Source organism: Danio rerio, chromosome 23, assembly GCF_049306965.1.
Source record: "Danio rerio strain Tuebingen ecotype United States chromosome 23, GRCz12tu, whole genome shotgun sequence".
Taxonomy (NCBI): domain Eukaryota; kingdom Metazoa; phylum Chordata; class Actinopteri; order Cypriniformes; family Danionidae; genus Danio; species Danio rerio.
This window is the reverse complement of record NC_133198.1, coordinates 15,339,314-15,353,642: the sequence shown is the minus strand read 5'-3', so window position 1 is coordinate 15,353,642 and position 14,329 is coordinate 15,339,314. Positions and strand designations below refer to the sequence as shown.

The following is a 14,329-nucleotide window of genomic DNA, read 5'->3' as shown; positions in this document are numbered from 1 at the left end:
ACTCTGACGAATGATAAAATCAATATAGGCTCATTCGGAAAACGTCTCCCTATATACATTTCTGGCGATCGCAAATTATTTAGCCAGCGGAACCTCTTTAAAATGAACGCTACGGGATGGTATGAAGCCATTCCTTTTCGTGCTACCAGCTGACCGATTACCTCTGTATGAATGGCTTTTAGCTGTTACCAATGTTCAAATACGTATGTTGGAGGATTTGAGATGCAGAGCGAAGTTGACTGTGATGACAGGGTTTGAGTCTGGCGAAGTATGGTTCCAGAAAGCAGGTAAGACAAAAAAATAAAACAAACAAGTAAATAATAGGGTGAGAAAGCAGAAAAATCTGAAAACGTGTTAAAAATCAGGCTGCTGTGAGGGCTTTTCTTTTTCTGGATTGCTTTTGAAAACACTGTTGGTTGGGTTTTAAAACACTGTGGCTGTTTCTCAATATGTGGTCTTGAACGATCTTGTGTCCACGCCATCATCAATTGCCAAAGTTTAGTTCCAAAACTCAAGACCGAAAGAATGGAGGACATAAAATTTGTTTTATTTATATTGTGCAATGTACATTTGTAGGGTTTTTATGCATAGTATATATTGTGAAAAGGTGGAAAATAATAACTCATTGTATGAATGCTGTAATGTTTAAATAATTTTCCATTAAAAGTGTGTGAAGGTCATGTGACCATCAGGACAGACCAGAGAAGAACCAGCATCTCATTTCTCACAGGACACATTCTCTGTTCTCGTGGTCTCCCAAATTCGTTCTTCCAAGTTAACTTGGCAAGACCGGTCTTAACAAGAGCGCAAGTCCATTCTCAGCGTTCTTGGAATTGAGAAACAATGGGGGGAATTGGTCGGTTAGTCGGTAAGTCAGTCAACAGCGGCCTCTGGTGGATTTACGCGAGATAAGCAGGAGTGAACGGCACTCGTGAGAGAAGTTTGAGATCTGATAAAGCATACACAGCGGCCTCTGGTGGATTCACAAAAACTGCAAACATAGCTCCTGGGACGTATTTGGCACTCTCCAGAAATGTATATAGGGGTACGCAATCAGAATGAGGCTGGGTTGGATAAAATTGTTTATTTTGAGTTTATGCTTTTTACTTGTCATTGCCTCCTTGTAACCAGCAGGTGTCCTCAAATGTCATTAGCGCTTCTGACCAGTGAATTTTTATATATATATAAAATAATCTGATCAAACAAAGTCAGCAATCAATAATCATTGTTGTGAAATAAAAAAAAGAGTTGTCCCAGCATTTTCAAAGGAGTCAGCACAAAGTTACCATCACTGGATATCTGAGGTACTTTTTGTGTAAGCTTGTTAGCCCAGTTGGAACAACTTTTCATTTTTCTTTCTTTCATCATGTATTTTTATCATTCTTTCCTATGGTATAACCATTTTTTTTCTAGACAGTCATTATCTTTAAATAATCTTTGAAAAGAGGGGTTAACAAAAAGTACTTTTCACTGTAAATCTATTTGGCTGTCAGTGTTTTCACATTGATTAGCTGAGAAAAAAATTGTTTTGAAAGTGATCCCAACAATATATTTTTTCTACATCAGCTAAGGACAGAACTCGTCTATTGTTTCACATTCAGAAGGGTTTTAAGAACTCTATCTTTATTGTATTTCTCTAGTTATTGTGTCTTGGTGTGAACAGGCCCTAAGGGTACACCAAAACAATGTCATAAAGAAAGAAAATGTGACTTGGCATTTTAAGCAGCACAAACACAGTCCTTGCAATGATGTTTTGGATGTCAACAACTTGCCTATACCAGTAGACTGAACATGTTACGTCAACATTGGCTTTATAGTTTACCCAGAGACAAATTTGCACTTCGAAACCTGTCAAAGGTTTGTTTTATGCTATAATTTATCATTGCTGTAACCAAATGGACAAAAGCATAAAAATTTTCTATTTTTAGTTAAAAATGGCTCATGTAAATGCCCCAAGCAGACTTTTAAGTTTGTGATGAGATACCTTTTCGTTTTTTAATCGAATCAGTATTTTTTAAATCCCACTTTGAATTAACTAAATATTGTGTGGTTAATCTTATTCATAGCATTTAATTTTTTTTTATTATTTCATTGAGCACATTTTATTTGGATTGCTTTGTCAGTGTATTTTTAAAATGACCTTTACAACATTTATCATTGGCAATATAAACTAAAGTGTTGTTCCCTGTGTATTTTATCATTTATTTGATCATTTATACTATAATGTGTATAAAGCACTATATAAATAAAGTTGACTTGTAAGGTGATGCCACACTTTTCTTAGCAATCATAGAAATGGCAATCAAATTCTTTTTTTACTTAAGTGTTCAACCCTTTGACTGCTGTTCCACCAAACAGTTGACCATGTTTTTACTGTTTTAAGTAATGACTGTAAAAGTAATTTAAAGAATGACTGTTTTAAACAATGGTTTACACCCACAGCATTGGAAAATTCTAACAAACATAATCCTGTTGCACTGGTACACTTGATTTTGGTTTTATTGTTAAAAAAAAAACAAACATATTAAATGAGAATCTGAAATATTTTATGGCATACTTCAAAAAATGAAAATGATTTAGTATTCAAAAATGTTTATTTTGAATAAAATATTTTCAGATTTTTCATAGTATATGTATTAATTCCAGTATACATTTTGGTAATTTGGTAGAGGTTGATATATTTTAGAAATGATGGGATGTGTTGAAAAAATGCATTGAGTGTGTTAACTAAGGACATTAGGAGTTAAGAAATGCAATCCACATTTTTTCTTGGTTGGGCAGTTAATAGGTTAAAGTTCTGAGACTCAATTCCTGGAGGGCCAGAGCTCTGAATAGTTTAGCTCTAACCACCTCCAACTCACACCTGCTTAATGGTTTATAGTAGTTTTGAACTCCTGGATTAGCTGGATCAGCAGTGTTTGATTAGGATTGGAGCAAAACTGTACAAAGCTGTGGCTGTCTAGGAATCGAGTTTGAGACCTATGGTTTAAACATACATTCATTCATTAATTTACTTTTTTGCTTAGTCCTTTGGTTTAAACAGTTTATTTTAATTATATGAAATATCCACTGACTTAGAATCAGTATCTAATTAACAACAGTACTTAATAATAACAAGTTTACAATGTTGTTAAAGTAGACTTAAATCTAGAAACAAATTATTTTTAGATTAACCAAGAAACTTTAAATGTTCTGAAGGGTAGCTATAATAATAATAATAAACGGAGGTGACACAGTGGCGCAGTAGGTAGTGCTGTCGCCTCACAGCAAGAAGGTCGCTGGTTTAAGCCTCGGCTGGGTCAGTTGGCGTTTCTGTGTGGAGTTTGCATGTTCTCCCTATGTTCGCGTGGGTTTCCTGCAGGTGCTCAGGTTTCCCCCACAGTCCAAAGACATGTTGTACATGTGAATTGGGTAGGCTAAATATGGATGTTTCCCAGAGATGGGTTGTAGCTTGAAGGGCATGCGCTGGGTAAAACCATGCTGGATAAGTTGGTGGTTCATTCTGCTGTGGCGACCCTGGAATAATAAAGGGACTAAGCCGAAAATAAAATGAATGAATGAATGAATGAATAATAAAAGGAACAAATCTGCTTAAAATGTTTAATTCTGTCCATGAATATCTTAAACTGATATATTCAGTTTAATAAACATTAATCAGAAAATTAATATTGATATTCCCAGGAAAAATATCTGTCATGTAATATTTTGTAATGATTTAAATGCATTGGGGATTGTCATAATTTCCTTTTTCGTCCCAACAACACTATTTACAGAACACTATTGTATTTGTAATACATCTACATTGTTGAAATAAGCCTGTAGCCGTTTAGCAGATAAAGACTACTGTTCAAAGTAGTAAACAGAGCCAGAAAAAAATCCACAAATTTACAGTCGAAGTCAAAATTATTAGCCCCATTTTAATTTTTTTTTCTTTTTTTAAATATTTCCCAAATGATGTTTAACAGAGCAAGGAAATGTTCACATTATGTCTGATAATATTTTTTCTTCTGGTGAAAGTCTTATTTATTTTATTTTGGCTAGAATAAAAGCTGTTTTAAATTTTATAAAAAACATTTTAAGGTCAAAATTATTAGCCCCTTCAAGCTATATATATATATATATATATATATATATATATATATATATATATATATATATATATATATATATATATATATATATATATATATATATATATTAATTGTCTACAGAACAAACCATCATCATACAATAACGTCTAATTACCCTAACCTGCCTAGTTAACCTAGTTAAGTGAAAAATATCTAGTAAAATATTATTTACTGTCATTATGGCAAAGATAAAATAAATCAGTTATTAGGAATGAGTTGTTAAAACTATTATAAAATGTTGAAAAAAATCTGCTCTCCGTTAAACAGAAATCGGGGAAAAACAAACAGGGGCTAATAATTTAGAGGGGGCTAATAATTCTGACTTCAACTGTATATTTGAGGCGTTTTAAGGTGAAAAAAAAATCAACAAACTGGGCCACATAGAGCATACTTTTAGGTCAAGTGTTTAGTGGCACATTTCTGCAGTAGTATTTATTAACCCATAGAAGTGGCCTGATTGTGAATCACTGGGACGTCTGAGTGCATTCAATAACAGCCTATTCTTAACCCACATTTACTCGCATGAGAACGGGTGATGAATTCAAACGACGTGATGCTCTTTCCTTTTAAATTCCAACAGATTTTATTTCAATTAAAGGCGAAGAACACAATAAATTAAACAAAGAAGAAAAGGCTAAACGTCCAATTGTTTGAAGGAATTTGGATAGCAATAGTGCCTGGCACTCGGACCAGTTACATTTGAGGTCTAAAGCTTGTACAATCTCTCATTGTCAAGCACACACACTTCCACATGACCATGTGCTGGCCTTCAGATGCAGGACGATGGCATACAGTAGAGCACATCCATTGAGTATGTTTCCAAGGGCAACAGAATTAAAGCTGCGATTCTCAATGTGCTTTCAAGTGGCCCTTTATAACATAACACCATAAATCTGTGCTTTCTCAAATGTAGTGGGGAAAGAAAACTCAAATCAACCAAGCAAATCACCAATTGATCAAAGCTTTGCACCTGTACACCAAATGGAAAACAAAAGCACTAAAAAGTATACAACGTATACCAGATTATTATTTTTTGGTATAATATTCATTACTTAGTGTACGTTAGTAATATAGAAGCGTGTGCTGAATATACCTGTCTGTCAACACTTAGTAAGTTAAGCTCTCAGAAGGTTCATCCTTCCAAAATAAAACAGTAATAATAAGGGAAAAGAAAAAAAAAATCACTCAGAAATGCATGGAACTGGCACAATATAATTACTTCTGAAAGCCACATGGCTTGCTGTCCATAGAAAGGCAAGATTGGAAAGTTTTACACTGTTTTTCAAGAATGGAAATACAAAATGAAACAAATAATAAAGCTTAGTCTCCAGCACTTAATAATAATAATAACAATAACAATAATCATAATGATAATAACATTAATAAGAATTACAACAATATCAACAGTAACCATAATAATTAAAATTTGTTAATCATAATAAGTAAAGCATAATAAAGCGTTTATTCCCATTGTCAAAGATTCTGGCACAGATTGTTAAAACAATGAGTAAAAAGACATTCATGGACCCGGTCCTTCTCTCTCTCACACACACGCGCACACACAGAGTCAAACAGAATGATGTGTAAAAAGACTAGTTCATCTTTCACACTCACTCACGCACTCACAAACCAAATAAATAAGCATTTAGACCAAATAAATGAACAGCTATTTCACTTTACAGCACACATCAGTCCTCTTGGTCTTGTTACAAAGCGTCTTTGTGTTTCGTCATCTATGATGGACTGACAACAAAAGAAAGCTGTGGTTCGTTGATTAAGAAATCGATGCATATTTCTGAAACTTCCAGAAGTTAGAGCAATAAATATTTAGCGGGAAGGCATGATATCTCCCTGTCACATCACACGGCTTTAAGATTTCAGAGGCAGACTCAGTACAGTACAATGGCAAGGCTGCGAGGAAACACGTAAAAAGAGGGACGAGAGGAGAGAGTCTGAAATCGTTGAGTATGTTAAACCGCCCCTCACGCACCACACCTACAAAACACACACGTTTGCATACAGTTGTTTTGTTTTATTTTCAAAGAAACAAAGCCACGCTGCGAACCCTCTGTATAAAACCCATCCCTGACTGTGTCCACTATGGAATGCGAATAATGAGGAAATATTACAGCGGGACACGGGTAATATTTCCATAAATCTACTCCTCTCCTCCGGTCTCTCTTCTTTGCCATTGCTGAAGACTAGTTTTCTCTCGCATAATAGAGAGAATAAAGATTGTTGAGAACTAGAAAGATTCGTTTCTGCATAGTGTTCACCCACCTTCCCCCTAAACCGCCTCGTTTATGTCGAAAACACTAAATCAACTAATCTCACTCATATATGTATCTATTTACATGATTTTTCCCCTTGATATAAATGTTCAGGAATGAAAATTGCAACCCATTAAAACATTACAAGGCATACATTATAATTAGCAAACCTAGCACGAATGTTCATACAGTATATAACAGTCATAAGGACATACTGTGTATCCTTAAAGGTAGGTGCGGTCACCATATTCATAATCTATGTAAATTGGAATAAAAATGTAAACCACAGAAACAGGGAATCGATAGGAATCTAGTCAACGTTTAAAGTGCAAGTCTGTTGCAGTTTCTCAACAATGTGCCAAAAACAAACTGGTGCAAGTCTTCTGACGTGAACTGCTGCGCAAAAGATTGGCTAGCGCCCCCCTGGTGGCGGCTGGCCGTATGGCAAGAGCACATCTTTCGTACACTTTTCTGTCTGACCCATTAAAAAAGCATGGCGCTGATTTTTGGACAATCTCCCGAAACGACACAATCTCTTTTGTCTGAAGAAATAGCAAACACATACATAGAAACCCGTTTGGTCCTCAAGGAAGAAAGGAGACAAACTGAAGCCTGGGTCAGAAGCACATGGAGTCGGGGCGAGGAGACGCTCCACTGTCTCTCCTTTTGGCAGCCCTGTAGGCACCTTAAGGATCTCTTTGTATCCGGCTCCTCCAACACACTGAGATCCGATTGCCCCGCCTTAAGCGTATCTCCTTAAAGGAACAGGTGGTCGACCGTGGATCCACGCATTGGACTAGGAGATCCAACTGAAGTCTTTCTCGCTTCCCGCCCTGGTGTCTCCTTCCAGGGCTGAGTCGCTTTCCTCTTTGCCATCGTCTATTGCTCTGTCGTCTCGCTGCGACATCCCTGAGCCTGCCCGCCATTTCCCGTTTTCCTCCTCCCCTTCTCCCATAATCTCTGCTTCCACCATCATCTCTTCTTCGCCGTCTCCGTCTGCTGTGTCATCAGGGAAACGGTGGTCCCCGGGATATAAGAGTTCTTCTTCTGGCGAGCCGTCTTCGCCGTTTTGGTCCAGCAGAGCAGCCATGCCTCGACCTGAGCAGTCTGCGCACACACCGTGCCGACGAGAGCCATGTTTGATGCCCACGCTGGCGGCTGACATGAAGACGCGGCTGCAAACTTTACACACGTACTTCTTGTCCTTACTGTGTACCTGTGGGAAGACAATGACAAAAAAAAGACTTTCTTTAAGTACTTAGTTTCATCCCACGTCACCCCAAAAACATTAATAATTCTAAGTGTGCCTCATGCAGGAAGGTGAGTGGGCTTGATAAACCACTCGTAGAAACACTCTTTCTCTCTTTTAAAAAACCTTTCTCGAGTTTGATGAGACAGACTCAGACACAGAGGTTACAGTAGAACTCAGGATCTGCCCTGCACACTGTAAAACGCCTGCTGAGCAGCTGAACACAAATGTGAAAATGACGCTTATTTAATGTTTGAAACATTAAAGGAGTGTGTGCTTCTTTGAGCTTGTAAAATTAAAGCTTCTGTTAAATAATGAAAATGTTTTATATAAAATATTAGTCTATATAGACTACATAAAATATATAAGAACTATTTTATGTTAAAACTTTAAATTTAATTAGGTATGTATACACAAATATAAATAGACAGATAAAACCCTTAAAGGACATTCAAGATGAAAAGCAACCAGAACCATGAATCAACTCATACAACTCTTTTCTATTGCAAAAATTAGTGTAGGCTACACTTTTTGATTTTTTTATTATTATAATTATTTTTATTTTTCAGTTTTTTTTTTTCGATGTGGATTTTGGTATTATTTTGATTGTTAAATATTCAGCATAAAAAAAATAAATAAAAAAAACTGATAAAAGTTTCTGTGCATCATGTTGGTCAAGCTAACCCCCATGAACTATATCATCCATCCATCCATCCATCCATCCATCCATCCATCCATCCATCCGTCTGTCCATCCATCCATCCATCCATCCATCCATCCATCCATCCATCCATCCATCCATCCATCCATCCATTCATCCGTGTTTGTAAAGGCTAAATACAAATAAAAAGAGAACATATGTTTTTTTTGTTTTGTTTTTTTATTTAAAGAAAAGCTATAAGAGCCTGGAGGTATTATAGACTTTGCAAATTCAGTTTGCAGACATTGGTAGGTACAGACATCTATTGTGTGCATTCTTGGCAGTTTTTTCAATAGTCTTGGCAGTCTTTTTAATATTGTCCATATCAATATTAGAATTATAAAGTATCGACCGAAATTAAGTAATATATTGTGATATAATTTTTTTCCATATCGTCCAGCCTTATGTATAATGCATCTCAAGCCAGAAGGTGGAGATGTTACTTTGTACAAGAACACTTTGCACCTTTGCATGTATGATTCTGAAGCTGGCCAATGTTGTTTAAGTTACAAAGTGTTCACACATAGATTTAAGGCCTGATTTCAATAGTTTGTATTCAGGCCACTAAATAATTTTGTTTAAAAAGAATAAAAGGGCTTTTTTTTATAGTTTTGAATAATACTTACTGGCCACTTTATTAGGTACACCTGTCTAATGCAAATTCCAAATCAGCAAATGACATGGCAGCAACTCGGTATGTAGACATGGTCAAGTCAATCTGCGCCAGTTCAAACCGAGCATCAAAATGGGGAAGAAAGGTGATTTAAGGGACTTTAAAAGTGGCATGTTTGTTGATGCCAGACGGGCTGGTCTGAGTATTTCAGAAACTGCTGATCTACTGGGATTTTCATGCACAACCAGCGGCAGTTTTGTGGGTGCAAATGCCTTGTTGCACAACCGAGGCATGCAAAAGAGCATCTCTGAACACACAACATTGGAAGTGGATCGGCTACAGAAGCAGAAGACCACACCGGGTACCACTCTTATCAGCTAAGAACAGAAAACTGAGGCTACAATTCACTTAGGCTCAACAAAATTGAACAATACAAGATTGTAAAAAAATTGCTTGGTCAGATGAGTCTCGATTTCTGCTGGTAGGGTCAGAATTTGACATCAACATGAAAGCATGGATCCATTATGCCTTGTATCAACGGTTCAGGCTGCTAATGGTGGTGTAATGGTGTGGGTGGTATTTTCTTGGCAAACTTTGGGCCCATTAGTACCAGTTGAGCATGGTGTTACAGCCTACCTGAGTATTGTTGTGACCATGTCCATCCCTTTATGACCAAACTGTACCCATCTTATGATGACACACCTTTTCATAAAGCGCAAACTGGTTTCTTGAACATGACAACGAGTTCACTGTACTCAAATGGCCTCCACAGTCACCAGATATCAATCCAATAGAGCACCTATATGATGTGGTCGAATGGAAGATTCACATCATGGATGTGCAGCCAACAAATCTGCAGCAACTATGTGATGCTATCATGTCAAATTGAAGCACAATCTTTGAGGAATATTTCCAGTACCTTGTTGAATCTATGCCACAAAGGATTAAGGCAGTTTTGAAGGCAAAAGAGGGTCCAACCCGGTACTAGTAAGGCGTGCCTGATAAAGTGGCCAATGAGTGTATACAGTACATGTCATTTATAAGTCCTTTATAAGTAATCATAATTAACTTAAGTGTATGCACTATAGGTGATTGGATGAACTAAATTGGCCATAGTGTCTAAGTGTGTGTTACTGAGTGTGTTTGGATGTTTCACACTACTGGGTTGTGGCTGGAAGGGCATACACTGCGTAAAAATCTGCTGGAATAGTTGTCGGTTTATTCCGCTATGGCAATCTCTGAAATAAAGACTAAGCTGAAGAAAAATGAATAAATGAATAACAGTCAGTTACATAAAAATGTAAATCGATCTTACTTAAATCTGAAAAGACTGGCTATCTTTGATCCCTAGATTAGTTTCCTAGCAACTTTCTGCATTATGTAGAAAATTAGCCACAATTTATCTGGACTTTATTTAGGTTTTGGCTTTTACTCAAAGGGGTTTCAGTTTTATTCAAAGCATGCATTTTATCATTATGAAAAACTCTTTGGGAATCAAACCTAAGACCTTGACATTGCTTATCCCATGTTCTACTTTCACTTATGATTCGCATTCATGTGTACTGTTCATATACTGTGCATAAATGTCTCCAAAATCATAGCAAACCAATGCTGCATTCACAGCGAAGAAAAGAATTTCAGCCAAGTACAGTCTCTTGTGCAGACCTTTGAATTTTTTCACCACATTATAACGAAGCGGTGACAACATGCGGCGGTGTAGCATATCGGGTGCGATCCATCATGGTGCGGATCATGAATTAAGCAATGTTTAGGTGTTAAACGTTTCAGCGCTAAGCAGAAGCAGCGCTGTCTGTTATCATGTCACACTATTACAGGCCCTTTGATATGCTTAAAACCAGAGCTAATTTCTGTGGCACGTCTCTTAGCCACACAGAGACCCAGAACATGTGCCAAAGCATGTTTATGAGTGCCTCCCATGAGAAGATACAGTAAATACAGGCTTTAAGAAAGAGAAAAGGAGAGGAGGTGTTAAAAGGACTGCTGGCAATAAGGGCAGAGAAAAACTGAGATAAGAGGGGTTTATGGGATACGGCGGAATCCTGTATTTAATAGAGGCCCACTAGAGACTCCAATGTCTCCCACACAAGCATCTTTACGAAAAGCACATATGCTGTTGAGTCTTTCATTAAAAAAGAAGAAATGTTAAAGCATGCGCTTAGAAATTTGTCAAATTCCAATAATCATTACATTTTGTGGGTTATTTTTGATTGTGTTTTTGCTAATCGTAAACGCCCAGATGTACTTATTGGACTTCACATGTAGTTTCAACAATGTACTTATTGGTTTCACAATGTTGTCTTAGGGTGTTATCACACCTAGACGTTTGTTTCGGAATCTGGTGCATTTGCCCCCTTGGCTCAGTTTGTTTGGACTTATGTGAACTCCACAATCGTGCTATGATTATTGCCAAAACAATCGGTTCTCAGCTCGGTTGAAACGAACTCCAGAACAGTTTAGTTGTAGTGAAAAAGCAATATGATCCAACGAACTAACAAACTAGGCCATATCACAGTGTATTATGGATATGTAATAAGCATGTGGCTATAAGAAGAGAAAATGTTGAGTAGAGATCATTACTACCGGTAAAAGTGCATTTTAAGTCAAAAATAAAAGTGAAAGATTGCTGTCTAATAAAAATGAAACTATTAAAAAAATATCTTTAACTTTTTGGTTAACTCGACTTCTGATCTAGAATTAATATTGATATCTTTTACAACCCTTGACTATGAAAATGAGGCTATGTATGAACAAATTCTTACCACTGATTTATATTTGGTGATGAGAATTTTATATATGTGGTGTTATATTATGGATGTGTGCGCTCCCTGCGCTGGGTCCCTCCGTGAGTGGCAAGACCACTGGATTTCGATGCCAACAGTCGGGTAAATGAATATGATGAATGAGAACACACAGGTATGTGCGTATACACATACATTGTACTGCTGTACAGTAACGTGTCATTTGTTTGTTTTGGTTGTCCTAATTTTAATAGTTTCGTGATGATGTGGTGTGCTTTATCTGCCTGATTCCAGCTGAAGTGGGCGGTTTGAGTGACGTTCGATTCGGGAATGTTCTGGGGGCGGGGTTTGCGTGACGCGCTGCGAGCTACTAGCCCGACAATGGAAACGCGACATGATTTCGGCCTCACTGCTCAACCTCCTGGGCGATTGGCCTGGCCTGGCCTGATAAAAGCCCTGGCTCGCACTGGCCCGATAGTGGAAATGCGGCTAGTGTCTTGACACATCCACACACCGCCGCTAGATGTCGCCACTAACTTGGTTTAGTGCTCTTGTGTCCACAGAATATAAATTTTCCTGTAATTTAGTAGACTCTTTATTCTACGTGTGAATAAACTATTAGTCAGTCAACAATTAGAACTGTTTTAAGACATTAAATCGTTTAAAGGCCTTAACATATTAAGTCCAGTTGTATTGTGTAACCTAATATAATCTAACATTCCACCCTGAAAAAAAATCATACATAGCTAATACATAGCAAATAATCACTTTCACTTTCCCTTTTAATAGGTTTGACTATTTCTAAAATATATTTTTATACATTTGTAATATCATCTAAACTTACAAAACTTTCAGGTATTAAATTTGATGTGTTTATTTATAATGTACATAGAGTGGACGTGGTCATGACATGCAATTGTGAGAGGAAAAAGTGTGCATAGCCGCACGCATTTAAAAAGATTTCATGAGCTTGCATATTGTCAGCGGCATCCTCATACGTGCACATTATAGGACAGGGCTATTCAATTAGTTTTGTCTTGAGGGCCAGTTCATGAAAAGCATCCCAAACAAAGAGCCGGAGAGATATGACTTGCTATAATAGTGATAACACAACTGCATATAAGAGCCCATATGCTGTATTTTTCTTTAAGACACCCACGTTACTATATTGTATTTTGAAACTACATAATATCAGTGCATTGTACAATAGACCATTTTTTTTAACAAACATTCAAATGTTATATTTCAGAGCATAACAAAAGCAGTGCATTGCTTTAGCAGGCTTTCTTACTTTCAGACACATTCATATGTTATTTTTTGAACTGCATAACAATTAGAGATGCAACAAATATAGATTTTGGTTGTACGATTATATAGTCTAAAGAATAATCATGGTTTTAGGGTTATCATCTTTTTACGGTTATTAGTTAATCCGGTGTGTGTGCATATTAGCGTTGGTGTGCATACTTGGAAATTTAAACTACCCCACAGTTGGTAACTTGGCATAACTTTGTTTAATTGCAGCAGTTTCGTTTGTTCTGTGCAACAGATATGCTGCTTAGAAGCCTTTATGATTAATTAACTGTGACGGATTAAAGCGCAGTTGATAGTGAAATCGGCTAATCGTTGCATCCCTATTGTTGATATCAATGCACAGTACAAAAGACCTTTTCTACAAACATATCCAAATATTTTTGGCTGCCCGCGCTACTCGCTCATGGTGTCTCACGGAGTGCAGCACATGGTGTATTGAACAGACGTCACTTCATAACTATAACTATATTTCTGATGTCTTAGTCACACTATTTGGAGGGCCTAAACATATTGCCTCGGGGGGCCGGGTTCGGCCCACGGGCCGCCAGTTGAATATCCCTGTTATAGGACTACACAATATCAATATTTATTATATACACAATATTTAGGTCTAAAATTACATCCCTAAATGACGTCCAAAATGGGGCAGTTACTGCTCCTTCTTGTGCACAATGATAAACACAGAAGGGGCAAACCATCAGGTCGTCTGCTTTAATGACGATGAACTCCACAATGAAGCAAATTGCAGGAGTTACCCTATTGATCTTGGAAAATACGGAAAACTGTATTTATATAGAGGAACATTTCACCTTATACTTCTCATTGTCATAAATAAAAATAACAACGTATGACAGCTGAGCTGAATCCTGAAAAATAGACCAAACTCTGACAAAAGTGGGGAGAGTTTTCTCGCACGTGACTTGTTTTAACTATTTTGATCCATTTAGAAGTTTTGCTGCGTAAAAGCCAACCGCACCAGGAACAAAAAGTAACATTGTAGCAATTTTAATCCCTGTTTCGTAATAAAACAATCTATTGCACTCACCAGCGTGTGGCGTTTCATGTGCTCCCGTCTGGTAAACTTCTTCCCACAGATCTCACAGGGATAAGGCCTCTCGCCTGTATGTGAGCGCATGTGCCTCTTCAGGATGCACTGGTGCATGGCGGAAAAACTGCAGTATGGGCACTTAAACTTCTTCCTGATCACTGTGAAGTCGTTAACTGTGGATAGAGATGAAAAGATGTGAGGAGAGTTGATCACAGTCTAAACACATGCAGGTTAAGCCACTGCAAG

At 37.2% G+C, this 14,329-nt stretch overlaps 1 protein-coding gene across 2 annotated transcripts in view; it reads right to left on the bottom strand.

Moving 5' to 3' along the window:
• Positions 1-4,689: 4,689 nt before the first annotated feature.
• zbtb46 (zinc finger and BTB domain containing 46) overlaps positions 4,690-14,329 on the bottom strand; it is a 143,482-nt gene continuing 133,842 nt past the window's right edge. For both annotated transcript variants that reach the window (XM_021469915.2, XM_068216876.1), the window contains exons 4-5: positions 14,081-14,256; positions 4,690-7,616 (exon numbers count right to left, since the gene is read on the bottom strand). In XM_021469915.2, the coding sequence (XP_021325590.1) occupies positions 7,197-7,616; positions 14,081-14,256 (596 nt within the window). In that variant the 3' untranslated portion in view covers positions 4,690-7,196. The remainder of the gene's footprint in view (positions 7,617-14,080; positions 14,257-14,329) is intronic.